General features: G+C 40.4%; 1 protein-coding gene across 1 annotated transcript; it reads left to right on the top strand.

Moving 5' to 3' along the window:
* The first annotated feature begins 1441 nt into the window (after positions 1-1441).
* Positions 1442-26844, top strand: Actr10 (actin related protein 10). Its single transcript, XM_032907898.1, has 13 exons — positions 1442-1594; positions 4385-4457; positions 5624-5706; positions 6992-7100; positions 10074-10181; positions 11881-11948; positions 16129-16208; positions 19727-19762; positions 21195-21274; positions 21376-21449; positions 22617-22698; positions 24453-24654; positions 26646-26844. The coding sequence occupies exons 1-13, from the start codon at positions 1518-1520 to the stop codon at positions 26825-26827; spliced, it is 1254 nt and encodes a 417-aa protein (XP_032763789.1). The 5' UTR covers positions 1442-1517; the 3' UTR covers positions 26828-26844.
* Positions 26845-27680: the final 836 nt, after the last annotated feature.

The raw sequence follows: 27680 nt of genomic DNA on the forward strand, positions 1-27680 counted from the left end.
AGACTTGAAATTGGCTTCCCCAATATGATCTTCCTTTCCAAAGTCTGACAGAAGAACAGTAAAGTTCTGTCCCTTCCAACACTGCACTTGTTGGTCTATGCGTTGCCTATTTGTTGCATCTTTCTCCTCCTGTTGGCACCACAGGACCAAGTGTCTGTGATTTTTGTTTTCGTTTTTGTTTTTTGGCTGATTCCAAGTCCCTGGCATGGTGTCGGACGTTCACTGAACCTGCTTCATTTCTTGTGGGGTACATCTGGTAGATCTCCTAGCACCTGGGTGTTTGCTTCTGAAGTTTTGCATGGCAGAAATGGCTTTTATGGTGTGTTCACCAAGCAAGCTTGCACATTTCTTTAAAACTCTTCCTTTCTCTTTGACATGTATTTGTTTATGTCTGTATTTATTTATTTACATTTTGGCTTTATGGGACTTTGAACCAAGAGCCTTATGCATTCCGGGCAAGTACTCTACCCCTGAACTTTATTTAGCCCCTCTGTTTCTACTTCTTAAAGATTTACTTATAAATCTTTAAGATTTATAATCTTAAAGAAAGGTACAGCCAACTGTGTATGTGTATGTGCGTGCGTGTGTGTGTGCGTGTGTGCGTGCATGCGTGCATGTGTGCATCATAGTTGGGTAAGACTACTGGTTGCTTCTCTTCTTGGAAAGCTTGGAGCCTTCTGGTACCATGAAAGCTAGTTCTCAGGGAGGAAGTTTTCTGGTTAGAGCCTCTGGGTCCTCTGTCCAAAGTATACATGGTGTCTTTAGCAACAAGGACTTACCCTCAACCTCTGGAAAGCAACCAAGAGCAACAGCAAAGCTTGTTTGGGGAGTTTCTTGGCCATCTCTGACCAACTGCTCAAACAGCATCTCCTTGCTAGTGTTAGGGTTTCTGTCAGTGGCCTGTGAGAAGATGGCTCTTTTGCAGACTGACTGGGCACAGGTTTTTTTGTTTGTTTGTTTGGTTTTGTTTTTGTTTTTTCAGTTAGATTAACATCTTAGCTTTCAGCCAGCAAGAGAAATAAATCAGGTTTTATTTTTTTCATGCCCCCATAATCTTTCTTTCTTTCTTCCTTCCTTCCTTCCTTCCTTCCTTCCCTTCTTTTCCTCTTTCTTTTAAATCTGCCTTAAGAGGTTCCACTTAAACATCTGAGGTAATTAAGGAATATATTTGTTTTGTGTTCATTCTCTTTTTCTTTTTGTTTTGTGTTCTTTTTCTCTTTTTCTGAAACACCATAATACTCTCCTTATTAAATTTTTATTTATTTGTTCACAATTTTCTTGTATATACAATGCACCTTGCAACCCTGACACCTAGTCTCTCCTCTACTGTGCCGCTGGGCTGGAGGACCCCGTAGGCTCCGCCCCTAAGGTGCCCGGCGCGCCTGACTGCCTCCTCGATGTCAGGCCTTTCCCTGGACAGCCCGGGTCCTCAGCTGTGCGAGGACCCCGCCCCGCCCCCCGCGCTCAGTCCCTCGCCCGGCGGACCACTTCATCATCTCAACGTCGGTCTCTCAACGATGCCGCTCTACGAGGGCCTCGGGAGCGGCGGCGAGAAGACGGCGGTCGTGATCGACCTAGGAGAAGCCTTCACCAAGTGAGTGGCCGTGGGCGGCTGTGGGCCCGAGGGAGGTGCGGGTGGTCCCGGACGGGCAACTGTCCTTAGGCCCGCTGGGCACCCGGGACCATCCCCGGGCAGTCTGGCATATGTTCGAGCAGTCCGGCAAATGTTCATTCGCATCATTGCCTCGAGGCAAAGCTCAGTCCTTGTCAGTGACGAGTGTGTTGTCAAGGAGGACTCTTGAGCAAGGCGAACCTTGAGGATCCGGTGGGCTGAGTAGGATCTGGACTACCTGACAAGCCCAGGATATTCCGGGAACTGTGCCCTCGCTCCCCGCCTAAGGTGATCAGGGGCCCCATTACAAGGTTTGACAGCGATGACCCAGATTGTGCTTACCTCTGGCTGGGTCAGATAGAAAAGCAACCATCGAATTGTAACACTTGCTGACTCTTTCCATCATAAAACATTTAAGGGCTGGAGCCCTGTTGGTTCTAGAAATAGATTGCTCCCCAAGAGTGTAGGAAATCCAGCTAGGGAGCCCAGTCACATGAAGCTGTGGAACTATATAAAGATTAGACTGGAAATTCTGTTGCTTACCTCGTATGCTTCGACCCATTTTTCACTTTAAAAAAGTAATTTGTAAACACTGAAGTAGTGGTCCTCAAAGAGTCAGTCAACAGTAGAGACAGAAAACACAAATTCACAAACCTTGTAACATCTGAACAGTGTGAGAGGTTGATGGACAGTTATGAATTCTTCGGAACATCCATTTAAGAGTCCTTGTATTGGACTCAAGGAATAACACAGAATTGCATGATATATATATATATATATATATATATATATATATATATATATATATAGAGAGAGAGAGAGAGAGAGAGAGAGAGGTGTTGTGTATGAAATACATAAATCATATTAGGCTCCAAAAAGCTGACAGTTACATCATATATACACTCATGTATATATGAGGTGGAGTTATATATGAAATAGAGATATTTGAATTTTTTTTACATATTTTAAACACTTCCTAACCTGTAGTAGATGTTAAGTAACTATTAAATAAATGATCACAAAAGCATACTTAAAAATTGGTCCTTAGAAGCTACAAAATTGGATTAAACATAATTCTTGATTATTCTCTAGTTCTTTGGCTCTCCCATATTCATATCTTACTTTTTAAAAACATTAATATGATGGAGATTACTATCTGAAAATAATTATTTTGGCTATACATTAAAATAGAAACTGTTATATAGGGATATGATTGAAAACAGCAAGAGGTACATAAAAGTTTTCAAAGAGCAGAACTTAAGCTGCATCATTACACTGTATCTTGAGGACTTTGAGGAGCACTGAATGTAGGTAAGGTTGAAGTGAGAATGTAGAGAGATGCCTGGGCACAGTGCCCAGGAGGAAAAAGGTGTGATTTAGGATTAAATTTACATCATGGTCATTTTTCCACCTTTTTTTTTTTTAAAACAAAACTTGTTTTTCCAGGACAAAAAGGAATATGACACCGACTACTAACTTTTCTCTTTTTCTTTTTTTGAAACAGTGTCCAATGTAGCCCAAGCTGGCCCCAAACTTCTGGTCCTACTGCCTCTCCCCTCCTGAGTGCTGGCATTGGTAAGCCTGCTGTGCTGGCTTAAATCAGAAGAACCAGCTCCCACAAATTGTCTTCTCACCTCCATGTGTGCACTGTGTCGTTCCCATGCCCACACACAAAGACACACAAAAATAAAGACTAATAAAAACAGTGCCAGTACACATTCTAGTGTGGGTGTTAACTCGTTTGAATTCAGCATATATGAATTGATTATAATTGTCAGATTCTCATGGTTTAAGAAGATAGTCTTGGGGCTGGAGAGCTGGCTCAGTGGTGAACTTGCTAGTCCTCAGAGAACCTGCGTTCAGTTCCCAGCACACATGTCAGATGGCTCACAGTTACCTCACAATTCCAGTTCCAAGGAATCTAATGACCTCTGTGATCACAAGGCATGCATACAGTGCACATACATACACACAAGCACAACATTTATTCACAATAAAATGATTAAGGAAAAAAGAACAGCCTTAAGTAACATGCCTGCAGTTACTTTATTTGTAAAAGTACTTCCTTAATATTAAAACCAACAACAGAATGACGAGGTTATTAATAGTGTGATCTGAATTGTAGTCATGTGCCATGTAGTGAGTGACATTTCAGTCAATAAGAGATCACATACTTGATGTCATGGCTTTTCAGTATCACATGTGGGTTGCCAGTGACCAGGGTGTCTTTATTCTGGATGACTGTAGTTCCTATCATTCCATGTGTAGATGCATTTCGGTGTACAAATACTTACATCTTGTATGTTCTTAGATATTTAGGTATATAGACACAGTTGAGGTATAGTTGCCTGCAGTGTGAGGTCTGACAGCAGTCACACACATGGCTTTATGTAAGTACACTCCCGTGATACTGCAGAATAAGTCACCTAACAACACACTTTGCATATCTCACTGCGTGATACATGACTGAAGGAAGTCAAAGTGTAGATCCAGGACTGTAAAAATAAATGTCTTGTAAAAGTCAGAATTTAAAAAGCAGAAGAAAATGCCTTAAAATGAGACACTGGCTTATTTCAGTATAAAAAGTTTGATATACTTTGTTTCTTTGTTTAACGTGTGACATAAAATTATTACTAGATGTGGTTTCTGTATTTTTTCTTTGACTCTAAGTGCATCAGAGGTATTTCCAGATGTTTTGTGGCCATTGTTTCCTAGGCAGATATTTAGAAAGAATGTTATAAGTTGAGTGTATAATTTTCCATTTATTTGCAGGTGTGGATTCGCAGGAGAAACTGGTCCACGATGCATAATTCCTAGTGTGATAAAAAGAGCTGGCATGTCTAAGGTATTTTTTTTTTTAAAAAAAGAAATCAGAAAACTATGGGCTGGCCAGATGGCTCAGTAGGTAAAGGTACTTGTTGGGCAGGCCTGGCAGTTGAGGTCCAGAACCAACACAAAGGCAGAAAGAGAGAAGCAGTTCCACAGCTGCCTTCCTGCCTCCACAGAAGGGCTGTGACACATTCATATGTCATGCATGTACACACATGCACACACACTAGTATTAATAAGTAATAAGATGTAAAAATTAGAAAAATAAAGTAAAATCTTTAAGTCAAGAGATCTAATTTTATATGGCATGAATTTAATCCTGATATGCAATAATCTTATAATCTGGAAGGTGAACTAAGTATAGAATATTTGAGAAAGCCTTTGCTACCTTTGTTTTGAAAGATTGTTTTTCTTTGTTTTTAAGATTTATTTTTATTTTATGTGTGTGTGAGTTTTACCTGCACATACTCAAGTCCCTTTCAAACATTCAGTGATCTTGGAAGCCAGAAGACGAAGTCAGATACCCAGGAACTGCCGTGACAGTTGTGAGCTACTATGTGCTTGCTGGGAACCAAACCAAGGTCATCTGTAAGAGCAGCCGTGCTTGTACCTGTTCAGCCATCTCTCCAGTCTCTTTAATGCTTCTCAGGCAATTCTGAGTTTTTGTCATCAGTTATGCCCAAATGATACATCATATAAATTAACACAAAAAGCTTATGAGCACTGTTCTGTGTACTTACTTATAGACATACACTTCTATTTATACAATTCAGAATTACCTTTTGTTTTAGCCCTTGTCAGTTCTTTGGAATTCCTAATTGGAGAGGTTACCCTTTGTGGGGGGTATCTGTTTTGTTTGGGGTCTTTTTTTCTTTTTGATGCTGTTCCTGAGATAAACTTTATATAACTCAGGTTGGCTTGATGACCTTAAACCTGGGTCTTCTGCCTGTTTTTAGGCATGCACCACCACATCAAGTTTTATGCATTTATGCAATGTTGGATTGACCCCAGGGCTTTGTATATGCTATGCAAATCTACCAGTTGAGCTACAGCCAAGGTTAATTGTTTTTTAGTTTTTATATTCTTAATATAAATTCCATTAATTATGAGGAAGTATATTAGTAAATAAAAAGCACAAAATATTGTTTTATTAATATAAGAAATCATTTTAATTTTTCACAGCCGATCAAAGTTGTCCAGTATAATATCAATACAGAAGAACTATATTCCTACCTAAAGGAATTCATCCACATACTGTATTTCAGGTAAGATGAAACTGTATTTCAGGGTTAGTTTTTCCTAACTTCAGCACTTAGGTTTTTTTCCTCTAATGTCAGTTATAGGAATGTTTGGTTGTGTTGCCTCTGATGCAAAAAAGAAAATTGGATTTCATCACCAATTTTGTTTATCCTCAACCTTTGGGCATTTTAAGACTATTTTTAAGGGGATTGGGGATTTAGCTCAGTGGTAGAGCGCTTGCCTAGCATGCGCAAGGCCCTGGGTTCGGTCCCCAGCTCCGAAAAAAAGAAAAAAAAAAAAAAAAAGACTATTTTTAAGAATTTATATGTGGATGAGCATGTCTCTGAGTACCTGAGGTGTATGGAGATGAGAGATGCATTGTGGGTATCAGTTCTCTCCTCCTTCCACATGGGTCCATGGGTCAAACTCAGGCTTGGCTACCAGTGCCCTTCACCCCTAAGCCATCTTGTCATCTCTGTCTTCAGCCTTTGAAAAACATACTTGAAGATTAGAAAATCTAAAACTGTAAGAAAACATGGAAGGCAAATTAATAAAAGGGATTGACAGTTTGCAAATAAAAGCTCAGTCAGGTTCCCTCTGCCGATAAAGAGAAAGGTACGTAAGTAGGTAGGTAGGTAGGTAGGTAGGTAGGTAGGTAGGTAGGTAGGTAGGTAGGTAGAAGGATTGATAAGTAGATTACTGGTTACCCATATGGTGAAACATTATGCAGTTTTTATTGAGGGCTGAGGCCTTTTGCTCAGTGGTGAAGTGTTTGCTGATTAGCTCTGAGTTCTGCCCTAAGCAGCAAAGTGGGGTGAGGGTTGTTCATATCTGTATGTAGTGAGTAAGAAAAATAAGATGTATTAGAAAATAAAAAGCACACTAAAGAACAACTGTAGAATGCATATTTCTGCTTAGAATATGTGCATGTGCATTCATAAGAATAAGAAAATTATAAAGACCATTTCTAGTACTTTCTGGGCAATAAATGTATTAAACTCTTGTGGTTTCCAAGTTAATGTCTGTTGCAACTGGAGTTTGTGAGTTTATACTTACCACTTTACAAATTCACAAAAGAAACTATCCATTTAGTGGCTAATAGTGGTAATGATAATGGCTTTAGTTCCTGCTGCAGTGCTTGGCACTCTAAGAACTCAGAACCATCATATTCCAGAATAATAAAATGAAGATATATTTTTGTCTTAAAGCATCTTAACATACGAAAAACAGTTTATTCTTAAATTGCATTATTTACCCCAAAAAAATACAGATCTCTGTTTTCTTTTAAAAAACAAAACTATCATTTTTCAGGCATCTGTTGGTGAATCCCAGAGACCGCCGGGTTGTGGTTATTGAGTCGGTATTATGTCCTTCCCACTTCAGAGAGACCCTTACTCGTGTTCTTTTCAAATATTTTGAGGTACCTATTTTTACTTGTATATGTATGTATGTATGCATGTCTGTGTACACATGTATATATGTGGGTATTTGTAGAAGCCAGTGGTCCAATCTTTTTCTTCATCATTTATCCATCTTATTTTTTCATTTACTTTTGACATTTTTGAGGTCTTTTGAAACCCAAGTTAGCCTCAAACTTGCCATATGGCTGAGGCTGACCTTAAACTTCTGATCCTGCCTTAACCAAGCCTCCATCACCTTCATTGCTTTGAACAGTCTTCTAAGTGGAACAGCTCCTTTGAGATTTTAATACTCAGGGGCCTTCTAGCTCAAAGTTCCAAAGCCCTTCCAGTCTATCACAGCTACTCCCCACAACCTGGGACATCTTCTGTCTTAGTCAGGTTTCTGTTGCTATGATGAAACACCATTACCAAAAGCATCCAGGGAGGAAAGGGTTTATTTTGCTTACACCTCCATGTAATAGCCCATCACTGAGGGAAGTCAGGGCAGGAACCTGGAAGCAGGAACTAATTCAGAGGCTGTGGAGAGATGCTCCTTACTGGCTTGTTCTCATGGCTTGCTTATCCTACTTACTTATAGAACCCAGGACCAGCAGACCAGAGTGGGCTGAGTCCCTTCCAGCCCCCTTCATCATTAAGAAGTGCTCTGCAGGCCTGCCTATGGCTTGATCCTATTGAGGCCTTTCCCCAGATAACTCTAGTCTGTCAGCTCAGGCCTTCAGCTCCACGTTCTGGGGCTGCACATGCACCGCACATCTGTCTGTATGCAGTGCTGCAGGCTGAGCCTGTGGCTTCACGCATGCTAAGTGGGCGTGCTACCAACTGAGTTGCAGCCCGGGCCTCACACCTTACTGTTCAAGACAGGGTCTCTCATGGATTCAGTTGGTCTGGCTGGCCATGAAGTGGCTGTGATCCTCCTGTCTCTGTCTCCTCAGCCCTGGGACTACAGGAATATGCCAGTGCTATGAAGTTTATCGTGTATTTTAGGTGCAGTATGTAACATTGCCACCTCTAGACGAAGTGGGAGGTCCCAGAAGAGGGGATTACCTCTGAATTTTAGTAACATCACTTATAATCTTCATTTTACAAAAATAGGAATATATTGTAAGATTATTTCATAGTAAAACAGACTTTCCTTTGAAATTTTAAAAGTTTCTGCCTTGAAATGAGAGGTTTTTTTTTTTTAAAACAAAGGGAAATGGAAGCTGATTTAAAATGGGTACAGTATTTTAGAGAGTAGATGTAAGCTGGGGTGATGCTTGCTTGAGATCCCATCCCAGTGTTGAGGAGGCAGAGGCAGGTCAAGGTCACCCTCTGATACGTAGTGATTTGGGGCTAGCTTAGGCTACACTGATACATAGTGATTTGGGGCTAGCTTAGGCTACTGAGACAGTGTCTCAAAATTACAGGTAAACATTCTTATATGTTTTGCTAAAATCAAAATATACTTAATACTAAAAATCGCTCTGGCAAATGCAACTGGTTGTCAGTCATTTTGTAAGACAAATCTGAAGAAATACGTCCATAGCACCTGCTCTTCCCGAGGCATTGACTGAGAACCCCACTGCAGTCGGAAGACAGCAGAATAATAGGATCAGCTCATCTGAGAGAGAAGGTTCTTTCTGTGTGTACTGAAGAATTGCTGTTGGGTTAACATTGCAATCCTTATTTCGTATATGACTAAAGTAAAAAGAAATTAAAGATACTAGTACAACTATTATTTTATCTGCCATTTGATTATATAGACTTTTATATTTTGATTGATTATCTGTATTTGTGCTACCACCAAATCTAGCAAATTCTCACTAAAAAATGTCACTAAGAAGATTGTAGTTTGTGTTTTTGCTCTTTAAGCTGCTATATGATGATGGGATTTTGAGGATTTTTTTATAGTTATTATTATTATTAGTGTGTGTGTGTGTGTGTGTGTGTGTGTGCGTGCGCGCGCGCGCACATGATGATGGATGATGTGCCACAGTGTCAGTGTGGAGGTCAGAAAACAACTTTGGGTCAGTTCTACTTTTACATGGGTTCCAGGGATCAAACTCAGGTGTCCAGGCTTGTGTGCCAAGTGCTTGGATCTGCCGAGCCATCTTGCCAGTCCCTGGTGGTTTAAAATATAGTCTATGCTTCAAACTTCGCAGATACTGATAATCAAGAGCTTTTGCCTAGCAGTGTGTGGTGGCATATTCCTGTAATCAACACTTGGGAGGTTGATGTGCAGGCTGATCAACAGTTTAGGGGGTCCTCAACTACATAGCGAGTTCAAGACCCAGGAAGAGCTGTGGATACAGTTCAGTGGTAAAGGTGCTTGCCATTAAGTCTGACAGCCTGAGTTTACTCAATCCCCAGCACTACAAGGTAGAGGTAGAGAAGTAACTCCACATATGTGCTACTCACACACACACTAAACTTTAAGAGAGAAGAAAAAAACACAGCCTAAGCTACATGAGATTTATCTTGATAAGTAAGTGAAAAGAATTATTTCCTAAGACTGGACATAAGAGAGTGGGAGGATCATTGCAGTTCATGGACAGCCTTTCATCCTGCTGTCACAGATAGAAGGTGGGGAGGGAAGTGGGGAGGGAGGGATCGAAGGGGAGGGGTGAAGGAGTTCTTTCCAGTGTGGCAAAGGCATCTGTTTTTTTAGTATCATCTTCCTCTGACTTTACATTTTTCTAGACTTTTATCTCTTTGAAATATTCTACTTTACAAGAGGGAGTGTTGATAAAAATGCTTTAGAATTGTCATTTGGGCATGAAACAACCTAGTTAAATCACTGGTTTATTACGACACACTTTGGTTATTGAGTAAATTCTCATAATCAGAAAGGTAGTTCCTCCTTCAGCACCAACATGGATTGAAGAGAACAAATCTGTGCAGTGTCCTATGAATTTTCCATATGTCTGCAAACAGATCTGACCTCTCAGACACTGCACTCAACCCCGGCCTGCTGCCGCTCTGCTGTCTTCCAGGTCCCATCTGTCTTACTTGCTCCAAGTCATCTGATGGCGCTCCTGACGCTCGGGATTAATTCCGCCATGGTCCTGGATTGTGGATATAGGGAAAGCCTGGTGTTGCCTGTATCTTTTTTATCAACTAGCCCATGTTGTGGGTTTTGTTATTTTCTTTACTTATTTTAACTAAAGTAATTTGGCTTCTAAAAATGATTTTTAATGTGAAAGTATTGGCTTAGTGTGTACAGTATGAGTTATCATGTGGTAAGGTTAATAGCCTTGAAAGAGTTAAGCTTTCTGCAGAAGTTATCATTATGGTTCAGTCCTAGTTTATGCTCCAGGAGCAGATCTGGTCAATATTGTGTTCAGTTTTCCAGATGTATTATCAGCTGGTAAAGAGAGTTAACATCTAAGAAAAGAAGTCATACAAAGAATAATTGGACAAACTAAAATGAGAAAGTTAAACTAAGAAAGAAATTAAATGGTAGAGTGAAATTGGCCTTCATTATAGAAAAGTGCATTTTTCTCTGTGTGCAGAGGCTGTCAGAATAATATGCCATGGGTTATGAGCTAGGGCAGGTAAGGGCGCATCTGCGCTGTGCTTCCTTCCTGTGCCACTCAAGTAGCTCACACTCTGGCCTCAGTTCCTACATCTGTACTACCCAACAGGTAGTTTATGTCACTTACTAAGGCACAGCTAGTAGTTTAGTCACAGGATTACTACTGGTTTGATGAATAGGTATATTCTTTTCCATAGAAACACAATAGAGGTAGACACTTTATTGAATTGTCACAATGAATGTTGCTTTGCTAAAATGTAGTTAAAGTACATGAACATAAATAAGATAAGCAGTTTCAAGGTCCAGATTTCTATGAGAAGAAATGTTCAGAAGGGGGAAATAATCATTTACTCCTAAAAAACTAAGTTAGGCATTACTTTGTGTTCTCAAAGTAACCCTGACATGCAAGGTTCATATGAGTAAGAAAATTGAAAGTTAGGGTGAGTTTATATAAGCATGGGGCTAAGGTATAAACCTAGAGTGTCCAAAACTGCCGCTCTCACCAGTCTTATTTTTCATTTTTTAAGTGTTTTATTTAAAAAACATTTACCAAAACAGTATTAGAAGTAATGTAATATGTGCATAGTATAGTCTCGTGTACCATTGTCTCAGCTCAGCCAGGCTGGGCCATATATAGAGTTTTAAACTATCTTAGAAATTCATATAAATTAAAGCAGTAAAGTTGATAGTATTTATTATATTTTTTTAGCCTAAAATATTAAAGATAATTCTCTGGGGCTGGAGAAATGGCTCAGCAGTTAAGAGCATTGACTGTTATTCCAGAGGTCCTGAGTTCGATTCCCAGCAACCACATGGTGGTTCACAACCATCTGATGCCCTCTTCTGGTGTCTGAAGACAGCTATAGTGTGCTCATATAAATAAAATAAATAAACCTTAAAAATTTTTCTCTGTAATCAACGTAAAAAATAGGAGATTGTTAAAGTATTTTTTCTTCATTAAACTTCTATAAATTTGCTTTGTAATCTAGACTCTTAAAGATATCAAAGTTCTGAACACTAATGCTAAGCACCGAGTAATGGCTATGTTGTTGGGTGCGCTATCCTAATTAATGAATTGTGCTGTGTCTGTGCACATGCACAGTTAAGTCTGTTTTCTTTGGTGAACACTATTAAAAGACTTGCTTCTGACTTTTCTGTAAGTTCTAAAACAAGAAGTAAAAATTTATCACCAAGGTTAATTAGAACAGTATTGTAGAGGACGCATTGTATCTTCTAAGGTGATAATGTTCTTGACTACAGTCCAGATCTATGAAGGCATCCCAGTACTGAATTGCTGGGGAGCTCTGCCCTTAGGAGGAAAAGCTCTTCACAAGTAAGTTTCTCATATGTTTCTTACCAGTGCCACAAAAGCCAATGCTTATAATCTGATTTTTAATTTATTCCATTTTCTTTTAGGTTTGAATGCATCCATTTTTTTGAGATTATAATATAATTAATTTCTCCCTTCCCTTTCTTCCCTCTAAGCCCTCCTATCTACTCTCCCCTCCTTTAAATCCATGGCCTCTTTTTTCATTAATATCGTGTGCGTGTGTGTATTCATAAATATAACCTGTTAAGTCTATATAATGTTCTTGTCTGTATGTTCTCAGGACAACCATTTGGCATTAGACAATCATTTGGTCTACTTTCCCCTAGGGAAGGCCACCTCGGTTGCCTGTAGTTCTTTGTGTATGGTTGAGACCTTGTGGGCTTTTCCCTGTCTGCTTTGGCATGTCCAGTGATAGCGCCTTTATTGGGCTCACACTTGGACATTTTGGTCAGACTTTATGGGTGTAGCTTCTGATATCACTAGGAGACAAAACCTCACAGCAGACTCCCTGGTCCTTTTGATCTTTACAATCTTTCTCCTCCCTCTTCCACAATGTTCTTAATCCTTAGGTGCAGGAGGGTTCTCTAGTTGGGTCCCTTGGGACTGGACTCCACAACTCTGCATTTTGATTGATTGTAGTTTTCTGTAGTTTCTGTTGCAAAGAGAAGTTTCCTTGATGAAGGGTAAAGACTACAGCTATGAAGACTTAGTTAGGAGACACCAATGGAAGAGAACATGCAACATTGTTTCCAGTTCTGGGTTACTCACTTAATGGTATCTTTCCTAGTTGCATCCATTTACCTGCAAAGTTCATGGTTTTTTTTTTTTTTTTTTTTTTCAACCAAAGTATTCCATAGTGTGTGTCTTAGTCAGGGTCTCTATTCCCGCACAAAACATCGTGACCAAGAAGCAAGTTGGGGAGGAAAGGGTTTATTCAGCTTACACTTTCATGTTGCTGTTTGTCACCAAAGAAAATCAGGACTGGAACTCAAACAAGTCAGGAAACAGGAGCTGATGCAGAGGCTATGGAGGGGTATTTCTTACTGGCTTGCTTCCCCTGGCTTGCTCAGCTTGCTCTCTCTCTCTCTTTTTTTTTTTTTTCTTTTCTTTTTTTCGGAGCTGGGGACTGAACCCAGGGCCTTGCGCTTGGTAGGCAAGCGCTCTACCACTGAGCTAAATCCCCAACCCCTCAGCTTGCTCTCTTATAGAACCCAGGACCACCAGTCCAGGGGCGGCACCACCCACAATGGGCTGGGTCTTCCCCACTTGATCACTAATTGAGAAAAATGCCTTAAGAGCCGGGTGGCATAGAGGCATTTCCTCAAGGGAGGCTCCTTTCTCTGTGATAACTCCAGCTTGTGTCAAGTTGACACACAACACCAGGCAGTGTGTGGGTGTACTACATTTTCATTATCCATTTGTTGATTAAAGTACATTTTATCTGTTTCCATTTCTTAGCTGGAATTGTAATCTCTCCTTTCTTCCTTCCAACATTATTCTTTTCTCTTGGTATTGTTTTAGCTATCCAGGATCTGCTGTGTCATGAATTTTAGGAAAGTTTTTTTTTTTCCTATTTCTGTAAATAATGGCTTGGGGATTTTGATTGAAATTGCACTGAATATGTAAAAAGCTTTCGGTGGAATAGCCATTTTCACAGGGTTAATTCTACCCATCTGTGACCTTGTGTTTTGTTACCATTTCCTAATGCCTTTCTCCTTTCTTCCACTTAGGTTAGGTTTCTTCTAGATACTTTCTTTTCTCTGAGGCTGTTGTGAATGCTAATGTGTTTATGAGTTCCACTCTGTGTTTGTTGTATGGAAAATCACTGATTTGTGCAAGTTGATTCTGTATCCTGCTATTTGCCAGTTTATGTTTTCTAGCAGTTTCTGGTAGGATTTTTGGGATCTCTAATGTAGAGTATCATTTGTATCCCTTTTATTTCCTTCTCTTGCCTTATGGCTCCAGTTAGTACTTGGAGCATAGGGGTGAGGAGGAGTAGGGATGGTGGACAGCCCTGTCTTGTTCCTGACTTCAATTGGATAGCTTCAAGCTTTTTCCCATATAGGGTTGGCTGTGGGTTTCTCATACATAGCTTTATTATGTTGTGGTATCTTCCCTCTAGCCATATACACACGGGATGGGGTGGGGTAGCAGTGTCTTCTTGGTTAACTGGTCCCTTAATTAGAATAAATATCCTTCATCATCTCTTCTGATTAGTTTTAGTTTGAAGTCTATTTTGTCATATGTTACGATAGTGATACTTGCCTACTTCTTGGTCTCATTTGATGAGAAATTTTAAATTTTATCCATTCATTTACTCCAAGGTGGTGCCTCTCTTTAAAACTGTTTCCTGTAGGCGTGGACAATGGATTTTGCTCCTTGATCTGTTCAATCAGCCTGTGTCTTTTGAGTTGAGCCTATTGATTTTAAAGGCTCATAATTGAAATATGTGTTAATTGTGGTCATTGTGTTGTGGATTTTTAGTGTTGTTTATATTCTCAGTGGTATTTTGTGTTTTAATAATTATTTCATATTTCTTTCTAGTCTCTCTGTTAGAGACTCTCATTCCTCTCTTCAGCCTAAATAATTCTTCCTGAATTTTCTTTAGATTTTGCTTGTTACATTAATTGTTTTTAGGCTATTTATATCATGACAAGTTTTGTTTTTCTCCTTCAATAATGCAGATAGTTTTACTAGGTATATTAGTTTAAGTTGGCCAACACTTGGAATGCATTGCTCCAGACCCTTCTGGCTTTCAGAGCGCCTATTGAGAAGTAGTTGTTATTCTTATAGGTTATTTGTGACTTGTGCTTTTTTTTTTTCCTCTTGCAGCTTTCAATACACTGTTTTGTTATAGATACTTAGTATTTTAACTGTGATTTGTCAGGGGAATTTTCTTGACTGGTCTTGTCTATTTGGTGTTGCGTGTGTTTCTTGTAATTGTACAGATGTGTCTTTCCTTAGTGTGAGGAATATTTTGTCATATGCCACTGACTTAGGATTCTTCTCCCTCATCTATGCTTACAAGTCAAAGATACTCCCCCATGCTGTCCCACATTTCCTGTGCATTTTCTTTGTGCTCTTTTTTCTTTTTAATTATCCATATTCCTTGTTTCTTTGGTCTAGATCCTCTACTCCATCTTCAAGACCTGATGTTCTGTCTTCTGCCTGATTCTTTCTCCTTGTAAGACTTTGCTTTGAGGTTTTAGGTTAAGCTATTGGGATTTTCAGTTCCATCTTCATTTCAGCTGAGTCCTCTTCAGTGTTTTGGCCTCCTGATTGAACTCAATTCTCACGTCTTGTGTAGTCTTCATGTTTCTATCAGCCTTCTGTTTGAGTTTTATGGGCGTTACTCGAGTGTTTGTTCTCCTTAAGTTCTTTCTCCTTGATTTCATTGTGCTGTTTCTTTGTCTTCCTTAAACTCCTTGAATTCTTTGAATTCTGTGACCTGTGGCTGGAGAGATGGCTCAACAGTTAAGAGTGCTGGCTATTCTTCCAGAAGACTTGGGCTTAATTTCCAACGTGCTTATAGCACCTTACAGCTCTGTGTGACTCTAGGATCTGACACTCACACAGACAAACATGCAGGCAAACACTGATGCACATAAAAAATAATAAAATAAATAAATTATATTTTATTTATATTGTGTATCCTGAGTTATCTAAGCAATTGTCATTGGCAGGATTTCTACAAGACTAGTAGGTTTTGGAGGGAAGATACTGGCTTGATCTTTTATATTGTTGGTATTCTTTTTGTGAATTTGGAGTATGTGGGCTTCCTTTGTTGGCTCAGTCTGTGCCCTAGAGGAAGATATGGAAAGTCTGTATACCTGTAATTCCAGCATCAGAACCTCAGGTAGAGGCAAGAAAATCAAAAGTTCAAGGTTACCCTCAGCTACATGGGAAGTTCAAGGCCAGCCTGGGCTACAAGAAACCCTGCCTCAAAACAAACATTTTTCCCCTCTGTATATAACCTTGGCTGTCCTGGAACCTGCTCTGTGGGCTAGGCTAGCCTTGAACTCATAGAAATCCACTTGCTGGGATTAAGGGCATGTGCCACCACTTCCCTGGGCCAAAACCAACTTTTTATGAGTTGTTATGATTTATTATGTACTGTACCTTTTAAATAATAAAAGAGTATCAGTTGCAGTATTTTAATTTCAATAACTTTTTCAAATTACAGGGAGTTGGAAACTCAGCTGTTGGAACAATGCACTGTTGACACTGGTGCTGCTAAAGGACAGAGCCTTCCCTCGGTGATGGGTAATAAGCTGTTACGGTGTGCTGTGCTGTGTCCTGTGTCACCTGCCTTTGCTGCCATCCTCAGCTCTCTGCACCACTCTTTGCTTTGTCCCAAGTCTAAGGCATGGCTGCTGTGTTAGCCATCTTCTCTAGCACTCTTGGTGGTCGCATCATCGCCTTCCCTTCGCTCTTGGCATTCTTTCTCCCGTGGAATGTTACTTCTGAGTACTCCTCCTTGGTCTCCTCCTCTCTCGTTTTCTCTGCCAGTGCTACTGTGGGGACTTGATTATTTCTTCCTCCCCTCTTCCTCCTCCTCCTCCTCTTCTTCCTTCCAACTGGCTTTAACAGATTTCATCTATTTCTGTGGCTGAAATCTCATCTGCATGTTATTGATTCTTAGATAGAGCCCGACCCTGGCCTTTCTGAACTTGACAGTCCTGTTTCTACCAGATCGTTAAATAGAAACAATACATGTCACTTAAGCCTCAAAGTCGGCACACCCGGAAGTGAACACATCATTTTCTTCTCTTGTCATTTTGGTGGGGGATTGGGGGAAAGTTGTTGTTGTTGTTGTTTGTTGTTTGTTTTGTTTTGTTTAAGACAGGGTTTTGCTTTGTAGCCCTGAAACTCATTCTGTAGATCAGGCTGGCCTCGAACTCAGAGATCCGCCTGCCTCTGCCTCTCAAGTGCTGGGACTAAAGATGTGTGCCACCACTGCCTGGCTTCTCTTGTAATTTTTCTGTTGTTATTAGATATAGGTAATAACACCTTAGAGAAGAGGGAAAATGATATAATTATACTTTAATTCTTTTAATAATGTAATAACATTATCTGTTTTTCTTTTTGGAAAATGGGGGATTAGCAAACCTTTCCAGTTCTTCCTCAGAAAAGTCCTTCTAATTTCCTGTTGTTTTCCACCCGCCACACCACTGCACTTGTGAGAGCAGAGCCCCTGCAGCCTCGCCCTCGTCATTTCTTCTTGTGAGCCTTGCCCTTGTTGATTTGGTTTATTTCGTACTGTTGTCAGAGATAGCTTTTCCCTAAATTGTCAAGAAATTTTTTAGCTCCTACAGATTAACCCACCCTTCATGTCTGCTGCACATTATCCCATCCTCTCATTCTGTTCTCCCTCTTAACCGTTAGCCTTTTTACTCCTTATTTTACCTGAAACTTGTCTTCCATCACCAAGAGCACTTATTCACACAATCCCGTCTCCATCTGATCAACATCTTAGTGTTTTATCAAAGTACCCACCCCCATCTCTCGACCCACATACACACACGGTACTTGGGACTTGTTCCCTGTCCATGACCCAAATGAATGTCAACTCGTGGAAGGTTTTAAGTCTTCTCTAAGCAGAATAGGTGTTCCTCTGGGAAACCCTCGTGTATCCCGTTCCATCTGCTTAGCTCTTGTGCTGAGAATCTAGGTGCTGAGATTGGCAAGTGTGTAATGTAAACTATATTCCAAACATTGCACATTTTGTTCTACTAAAATGTCTGAAGTGGAACTTTCCAGAGTGAATGGCTTTCACTTCTAGTCTTGCAAAATGAAAGCAGTTGTGGTTATTTGCCAAGATGACCTCCTCTTTTTAAAGTAGCTTCTATTGGTAAGTGAGCTAAAGCCTTGTCTCCAGCCTTCCTTCCTTAGCAATGGAGACTGGTCGTTACCAGCCATTTCTTGCTGCTATCTGAATAGTCGTAGGAAAAAGACAGCAGCTGTGGGATGCTGTGCTTTAGAGTTATTGATTGTAACAGTAGAGTTCATCTCTTGTCTCTTTATAGGCGGGATTACACCTTGTGAGATCTCTTTACCTTCTTGAGAGGAAAATTTAAACACTTTTTGTTTGCCATTGTCTTTGGGATGAGGCCTCATATCTGAACTCATGATGTTGCTAGGGTTGTTCATGACTCCCTCCTCCAGCTACTGACGTGAATGCTGGGGTACAGACGTGCTGCCGTGCCTGGATAAGTGTTACTGTCTAAGGATAGGGAGTGTCGGCTCTTTTGATCACACACTAAAAGCACTTTGAACCATGGCCCTTTAATATGTATATTTATAAGCTTGTGTGCTGTAGTTACCATGCTGTGAAACACAGCGTGAGATGTTGAAAAGAACAAAATTAGCAGAAGTAGCCCTGAGTCTAAGTTGCTCTTTACCAGCCACACCATCAAAGGGGCTGTAAAGGGCAAGCGGGTTGAACCCAGAGCTTGTCCGTGCTGAGCCGGGCCCATCCCCAAGTTACACCCTGGCCTCTAGAGCCATACAGGAATTTTAGTTGTGAGCTGTTTCCTTTCACTGCTGAGCTCTCTCTTGACAGCCCACTGACATCATACTTAATATGGGTAAATATATTTTACTCTTTTTTTCAAGCACAGTGATTAAATATGTCACTTTCAGATTACGGGTTAATACTTTGAGGTGGTGGTTTTAGATTAAGTTCACTATAAATAGTTTACTTTAAGAGAAGGTGTATAGATCTGGTGGGAATTAATGTTATGCTTACCCATTTATCATGAACAAAAAGCTTCTTTGTTTTTATATGCCAATAAAATATTTTTTGAGACTTGGTTTAGAAGACATTATTTTATTATATATTGTTTTGAGATAGGGTCTTACTAGTAGCCTTAACTGGCCCAGAACCTCACTATGTAGACCAGGCTGCCCTCTAACTTAGAGATCCGACTGCCTATACCCCCTAAGTTCTAGGGTTGAAGGGGTAAAACAGCATATGACTGGCTTAGAAGACTTTAAGTTTAGGTTAGAAAATTGTGTTTCTGTTTCTACTTCAGAACAGGAGCAGGCTGGCAAATAATCACATCCCATAGGTAGCATGTCTGAAAGGTTACTTTCTACTCTGTTTTTGTTTGTGTTTTGCTTGCTTAATGTTTTTAGAAATATCTTGTTTCATAGTCTTGGTGTGTAGCCCAGGTTGTCCCTGAAGCCCCGGGGGCAGTCCTCCTGCCTCAGCTTTCCAAGCCACCACACTAGTCTTTTCACTCTTCTTTTTAAACATCCTTGGAAAGGACTAGGAAAGAGTAGAGGGGACGGAAGAGGGTGCCTGGGGAGTGCTGTGACTAAACTGGGTTACATGCGTGTGGAGGTGGAGCTCATTATGAGTCCCGTTGTTCTGTGCTGCCTTCTGCTGTGAGATGTGGGGGCTCCTGGTCTCCCGTGGACTTTTGTATCCTTGAGCTCAGTTTTTCTGCTGCCTTTCTCTTTGAATGTTTCACATAGGAAAGATTTCTTTTCTAAAAGCACAGTTGATTTTTCTGTTAGACCTTTTTAAAGATTAATATGTTATTTAATTTTACTTTTTTTTTTTTTTTTTTTTTTTTGAATGAAAAATGGGAAATGGAAAGAAAATAAATTCTTTTTTTTTTTTTTTTTTTTTTTTGGTTCTTTTTTTTTGAGCTGGGGACCGATTTAAGTCCCCAGCCCTTGATTTTACTTAAATGAAAAATGGGAAATGGAAAGAATTAAATAGGATTTTAAAATAACTATTATTAAAAGTTCTTTAATTCTTAATTCTTTTTCAGGTTCAGTTCCAGAAAGCGTCCTAGAAGATATTAAAGGTAAGAGGGTTTTCTCTGTCAGTGTGAGAGTCTTTGGGATAACTCAGGTAGTCAGGCTTGACGGCAAGTGCCATAATGCTTGCCTTACCCATCTTCCGCCCTGACTTCCTGTTCCTTTTTTGTCCCTTCCATTCCTTAGTGCTAGATTGAAGTGCACATGTTTCTAAATGTACAGATAGAAAATATATATGGTGTACAAACACACACACACACACACACACACACACACACACACACACACACAGCAAGTTTCAGAGCAGCTAGAGCTAGCCAGAAGACCCTTTTTTTCTTTTTTCAGTTTAGTTTATTTATATATAAAAGTGTTTTACCATAATGTATGTGTGTGTGCACAGCTTGAGTGCTTGGTCCCTGCAGAGATCAGAAGGCCTCAGGTTCCCTGGCACTGGCGTTAAGATGCTGTGAACCACCATGTAAGTGCTGGGGGTGGACCCAGGTCCTCTAGAAGCACAAGTTTTGTTAACCACTGAGACCTCTCTCCAGCCCCCAGCAGAATTTATCATCTGTGTTTCTCTGTGTAGCCCTGCCGTTCCTGCCTGAACAGAAACTCAGACATCTGCCTGCCTCTGCCTCCCCAGTGCTAGTATTAAAAGTGTGTGACCACTGTCCAGCTTAGAGTTAATCTTAAAATGATAAGTTTACATAGTTCTAAGTGTGTCTGCAAGGTTTTAAAAGTAATTGGGCTGAAGTTACTGCATATCTTGCTGAATATTCAGTCCCAGCTTTTTCTTTTTATTTTCAGATTTAAATTTTTTACTTATGTCTAAAGGCCTTATTAAGGGTATTTTCAGGAAAAAACAAAAACAAAAACAAAAAAACAAACAAACAAAAAAACAACCCACAATGTTGTGTGTCCAGAATGCAAATATTATATTAAAAGGAAAAGAGTAGCAGACGGGTGGTCTTGCAGGATGTGCCATTCAGGAAATAATCAAGCTAAGAGTAATCTGAGTGAGTGTCTTCACCCAGATTTTTTTAAAGGATCCAGAGAAGTGGGGAACTAGAAAGCGTGAAAACGAGTGCTGTCTCTCGTTGCCCTCAGTTTGTTTGTATCGTTACACTTCTGCCATGGCTGTCAAGTGGCAGAATGATTCAGCAGAGGGATTAGAATATGGTTTTGTTCCTCTTCAATGTGTCTGTCCTTCTTCCTGGGTGCCTCTCTTTCTCTCTCGCCTCCCCAGTTCTCTCTCTCCATCTGACCCCTCCTCCTGTCCTGTAAGCTTCATACTTAAGCCTGCATTAAAGTATCTTTAGTAAAACCTCATCTCTACTTCATATAAAAGCAATAAAGTAACATAATTTTTCAAAAGAGGGCTAAACTGTGTTGGTTTGAATGCGTTACCCTGGCTAAGGTGTAAACGCACTGTTGGTTGAACCCTGAGCAGTAACGAGGGTGCATTTATTCCTCCTTAAGTGCGGACCTGCTTTGTAAGTGACCTGCAGCGTGGACTACAAATCCAAGCAGCAAAGTTTAATATTGATGGAAATAATGAGGTAAGCTTACAAATTAATTCCTTTTGCAAAAGTTACTTATATTTTTGCTTATAATTAATTATACCCCGTTTGTTTTTATTTTTATTTTTTTAACATTTCAGCGTCCCTCTCCACCTCCAAATGTCGACTATCCATTGGATGGAGAGAAAATTTTACATGTGCTTGGATCAATCAGGTTAGACATTATTTTTATGAGGGAAATAATGAGTTAAAACATTCCTATAAGCCCTTAGGGGAGTAATTTCAGGTTAACAGTAAAATATTTTTGTGATGCTTCATTTTTGGTAATTTTATTCAGCTTTTTAAAGTTTTAAAAATATTCTTTCCAAGGTTGGGGATTTAGCTCAGTGGTAGAGCACTTGCCCAGCAAGTGCAAGGCCCTGGGTTCAGTCCCCAGCTCCGAAGAAAAGAAGAAAAAAAAATATTCTTTCCTTCCTGTACATCAGAGTAACCAAAATTATTTTAATGAAATTAACAGTGTTTCAGAAAGCAGCAGGAAATATGTTTTCAAATAAAGGGTAGTAAACTCTTAAGCAGCAGGTAGTAAATGTCTGACTCTGAGGTCCATGCCGTCTTTGCGCCTACCGGACTCTACAGCTGGCCTGCAGAACTGGCAGTGTAATGTACAGGATAGCAGGGGAGGTTCCGCCTGCACTCCAGGACAACTTCATTGCTTGCTTGGGCTTTACAGCTTTGGTTTTGGACCTTGAGAGGTCCTCAGCGAGTTACCACAGAGGAGCTTGTTCAGTTCCCAGCACCGCATTGACTCAGACCTGCCTCTAACCCTAGGTGCTAAGCGTCCAGTGCACCGCCTGGCCTTTGTGGCCATTACATGACTGTGGTGCACACACACGTGCAGGAGCATGCGTCACCGTGCTCAGCTTTGTGTGTTAAAACTAAAATAATGTGAGATGTCGCCATGGTGGCTCACACTCGAGACTTTAGCACATGACCAGTAGAGACAGAGGGCAAGGAATATGAAGCCAGCGTCAGCTACATGGGACCTTGCTTCAGAAGAACCATGTGTCCCTGACTTACAGGCCTGCGAAATCATGTCAGCTTTCACAGAGTATAACTTCTTTCTGTCATATAAATCTTACTACAGCAGTAGCTGTCACTTGAAGAACGCATTCTGTATGCCAGACCTTGTTTTGTAGGCTCACTGAATCCTCTCAACCCCTTGGGTTTTCCCATTTCCGCATTTATAATGAGAAAAGCTTTATATTGTGTTAAATAATTTCTGAAGTGGTGCTGCCACTTGCAGACACATCAGTGTGACTAATGGTTAGCCTGTGCCATTATGTGATGACTGTAAAATGCTCTTTTCTCTCTTCTTCATTAGAGATTCAGTTGTGGAAATTCTTTTTGAACAAGATAATGAGGAGAAGTCAGTTGCCACTTTAATATTGGATTCCCTTTTACAGGTATATTGTTTCCCATTGTTGTTAAGAGTCCTTCAAAGAATATTTTAAGTTTTATCTTCTGCATTTTTCCTTGCCATAAAGTGATTTATTACCCTTTTAGTACTAATTTTCTATTATGAGTTTTAGAGAATACTGTTACTTTTTTCCCCTGCCTTTCTTTGGTTTTGTTGTTTTGTGTTGTCCTGTACTCACTGTAGACCAGGCTATTCGTGGACTTGCAGCAATTCTCCAAATTCTTCTGCCTCTTCCTCTCCAGTCCTGGAATTGCAGCTGTGGGCCACCACACCTGGCTTACGTTTTTTAACTTTAACATTTCTGTGGAATTTTATAGTCAATGTTGCTGAGCATAGTAGTGTTTGAGATAGCAGCTTTATAACAATCCGTGCTAGCCTGGGTCACGTAGTAAAACCCTGCCTCGAACAAAACAAAACAAAGCAAAACACAAACAGACCCTTTTCTTCGTATTTTAAAATACTTATAGTGCCAGCAAGATGGCTCTGCAGGGAAGGATACTGGCCAGCAAACTGATGGCCTCACTGTGGAGTGCCACTCCTTGAAGTACTGTTTCATTCCCAGTTCTTAGAATGAGGGTTGGAGCGAGGATGACCTGACTGTGACATCCGGCACCCATGGGTTGCCAGGCCAATGTGATTGGCTGGCGAGGCAAAGTCCAATTCTCTCCTTAGAAACGCACCTCTGGAAGCTATTCCAAGAGTCTGACATTTTCAGTAGAGGAAGTAGTATCCTCCTTCAGGGTACAGAGATAGCTGCAGTCCCATTAGAGCCTCCAAACAAACTCTGAGAGGATTATCTTCCCCGAGCAACTCATCTTGGGCATACTAGTATAAACAGAATAACTTGGAAAAAAATTAAGATTTAAGCCAGGAACAGTGGCATGGACCTTTTATCTGAGCACTCTAAAAACAGAGACAGGAGGATTGCAAGTTCAAGGCTAACTGGGGCTGTGTGGTAAATTCTTGGCTATGTTTGTCTGTCTCAAAAAACAAAAGTAAATGGGGAGGGTGGTGGTAGTGGTTAAATTTACATGCTGTCTTTACTTAAGGGGAAAAGGTGGGAGATCATAACTCTGCCTAACTTAGTTATTCTGTTCTGAAAATGAAAATACTCATACTACTGCCTACGCCGCTTGGGACTGGCTCTACACTATTTTCAGGTCTAACACTGGGCCAGGCATGTGGGTAAAGCAAGCATGAGTACAAGTTCAGGAGCTGGGACCTACATAGTAGAAGAACACAGCCCACTCCTACAAGTAGCCCTCTAAGTGTCTGTTTCTTTCTCTCTCTCTCTCTCTCTCTCTCTCTCTCTCTCTCTCTCTCTCTCTCTCTCTCTGTCACACGCACACAGACGCATGCACACACGCACAATTTAAAGATTGATGTAGAAAGTAATATAGAGTCTGGGCGTGCACACGTCTTTAGTGCCAGCACTTGGAGGCAGAGGTAGAACTTCCAGGCCAACATGGCCTCCATAGTGAATCCCAGGCCATCCAGTGCTATCTAGAGAGACCTGTCTAAAACAAAAATCACTAACTAAATGCATCTAAGAACTGCTTAAAATATTGAAAAGCACATGTACATGTGTGTAGTATTTCATGGTGGCTGTGTTTGCTGCATGGAAGAAGCGTGACATGTCTTCTGCAGTACAGGTGCTGCTGCCGTCTGCAGTGTCTGCTCTATAGTGGGTTTAAACAGTATTTTCATCCAATTCTAATGTCCTTTCTTCTTCAACGGCAGTGCCCAGTAGACACCAGGAAGCAACTGGCAGAGAATCTGGTAATCATAGGAGGCACGTCTATGTTGCCAGGATTTCTCCACAGATTGCTTGCAGAAATACGGTATTTGGTAGAAAAGCCAAAATACAAAAAGACACTTGGCACCAAGAACTTCCGAATTCATACTCCACCTGCAAAGGCTAATTGTGTGGCCTGGTTGGGAGGTAAGAACTTAGTCCTGAGTGGTATTACTAGTGAATGTGTTAAGTAAATGATTCACTGTTCAAAGCTACCCACCTCATAAGTAAAACTCTTAGCTGGGTCTTATCCCTGACTGCATCTCTCAACAGCCACCTTTGGAAATGGTGCTTGATGTTGGGAAAGCTCAGGCACTGATGGTAATGAAAATAGTGTTTCCCACTGAGCAATACGCCTGATGGTCCAGTCACTTAGGAGGCTAAGGCAAGCGGGTAAAGAGTTTGAGCAGACCTGGTCTGCATAGTGAGTTAAAGCCAGCCTAAGCTACAGGGAGACCTGCCTCAAATGAAGAAATACTCTTTATTAAAGTGTGGCTTTTCTGTAAATTACAGGAATGTTTACAATTATACGCCTGTTTCTGCTGGCCTTTGCGCTGTGATTTTTTTTTTAAAGTAAACTTCATCCTTACGGATGGTGTGGTGGCACATGATTTTAATCCCAACCCTTTGGAGGCAGAGGCTGGCGGATCTCTTAGAAGTTTGAAAACAGCCTGGTCTACATGGTGAGCTCCAGGCTAATCAAGACTATTTAGTAAAACCCCGTCTCAAATAATAATTTAATTTCTATAAAGTCACCCCTCAGAATAGTGAAAGTGATGACCATGGTAGTGACAGCTGCTGTTACTTAACTTGTATTAATAGTGGAAATCAGTTCTTCATTTATTCCTACTCTGGTGGAGTTCACTGAGTGCTCTTAAGATATCATCACTGGAGGGTTGGGGATTTTGCTCAGCGGTAGAGCACTTGCCTAGCAAGCGCAAGGCCCTGGGTTCGGTCCCCAGCTCCGAAAAAAAGATAAAAAAAAAAAAAAAAGATATCATCACTGGGGCTGGAGAGGTGGCTCAGCGGTTAAGAGCCCCAACTGCTCTTCCAGAGGTCCTGAGTTCAATTCCCAGCAACCACATGGTGGTTCACAACCATCTGTAATGGGATCCTATGCCCTCTTCTGGTGTGTCTGAAGACAGCTACAGTGTACTTATATATAATAAATAAATAAATCTTTAAAAAAAAAGATATCATCACTGAATAAGCACACATCTAACACACAACTATGTAGAGAAAAGCAGTCACGGATGTGTAAATTCATGTATAGCTTATTTTCTGATAGAGCTAGTGGCAGGATCATGCATTTAGAGAGAAAAAACACAGGAATTTTCAGTGAATATAGTACTATTTCTTATAAAGTAGAATTTGGTTAATCTTGATTTTTTTTCACCTAGAATAGATTTAGAAGCTGAATTGTTTTTTATAAAGATTGCCTTGTGCATTTTTTAAAATTTATTTTATTTATATGAGTACAGTGTAGCTGTGTTCAGATACCAGAAGAGGGCATCGGATCCCATTACAGACGGTGTGAGCCACCATGTGGTTGCTGGGAACTCACCTCAGGTCCTCTGGAAGAGCAGTCGGGGCTTTTAACCACTGAGCCATCTCTCCAGCCCCTGCCTTTTGCATCTTTATAAGATTTTTCTGGTATAAAAAAAAAATTCTTGGAGTTGGGGATTTAGCTCAGTGGTAGAGCGCTTGCCTAGGAAGCACAAGGCCCTGGGTTCGATCCCCAGCTCCGAAAAAAAGAACCAAAAAAAAAAAAAAATTCTTAAAACTTTTAAATGATGTCTGTTGGTTTTTGCCATGTTATTTTATTCAATGACATGTAACAGTTGTGACAAAGGAAACTTGAGTCTTTACTAAAGTTGAACAATCCTTCTACCTCCTCCTACTTCACCTTCTTTAGATTTTGTAATACCATATTCACGGGAATCTGCAAAGGGTCCTTTAGGTTATTTCCAACAGAGGAGCTGTGGGTTACCTGATTGCTCAGAATCCCAGTGAATTGGAATTGAGAGTTTGATCTGCATTGCTGAATTTACCAGATCCTCTTTGCATAAAGTGGATGCACACAGCTTACAGTTCCTGATATATCATCTTAGCTATAAATTATTCTCACCACTGCACAGGCGCTGTTTTTGGAGCATTGCAAGACATACTTGGGAGCCGCTCCATTTCAAAGGAGTACTATAATCAGACGGGCCGCACACCTGACTGGTGCTCTCTGAACAACCCACCTCTGGAGATGATGTTTGATGTTGGGAAGACGCAGCCACCGCTGATGAAAAGAGCATTTTCCACCGAGAAATAAACGCTTATATAAATTCAGCCTTGCTTATTTCAAATATTTAATCAATTAGAAATAAATTGTACAAAGTATGTAGGGTGATTTAATACATATAGGTGACCTTTATGTAACAAAGCATTTCTATATTTTCTCTTTGCATTAGTATTTAATTCATCTGGCTTTGTCTCTTGTGTCGTATGTTGTCGTGAATGCTTTTGAGACACGTTGTATTTATATCAATAAAATGTAGTTAAGCTGTTGAGTTTTGTTAATCATGTAGTCCAGGCTCCTCACAGGTTACATAATCTGTCCTGAGCATTAGAAACTCCACAGATGAGTGTTAGCCATCGCAGTCATTTCAGGTTCTTTTTACATTTTTTAGGATTATGTATGTATAGGGGTGTGTGTGCATAGGGATGCCGGTGCCTGTGGAGGCCAGAGGCATCATGTCTCCTGGAGCTGTAGTAATGGGTGAGTCATGGGTGCTGGGAACCAAATCAAGTCCTGAAAGACATATGCTCTTAGCCACTAAGCCATGGCTCCAGTCCGTTATGTCAGATTCTAACATGGTCTGTTCTTTCAAATCCTTTGTTTCACTGTCTGCCCATGAGAACTTTTCAGATCTTTCAAACTGACAGCAAGGCCAGGCATTCACTGCACAGAGTGTAGAAATGTACACTATTGAACTTGATGTTCAAGAGCCCGCAACCCCTACATTTGTATGAAATGTAGTTCATTCTTTATAATTTCTAATAAATACGTTCAGAATGATAGTAACCTTTACTTTTGTGCTTTATATTTAGCACAAGGGTTTTCAGCTAGTGGACCCGTTCATTGTTAAACTTTCATTTTTTTCTCACTTGTTTAATGAGCTTCC

The sequence above is a fragment of the Rattus rattus genome, chromosome 7 (genome assembly GCF_011064425.1).
Source record: "Rattus rattus isolate New Zealand chromosome 7, Rrattus_CSIRO_v1, whole genome shotgun sequence".
Classification (NCBI taxonomy): Eukaryota; Metazoa; Chordata; class Mammalia; order Rodentia; family Muridae; genus Rattus; species Rattus rattus.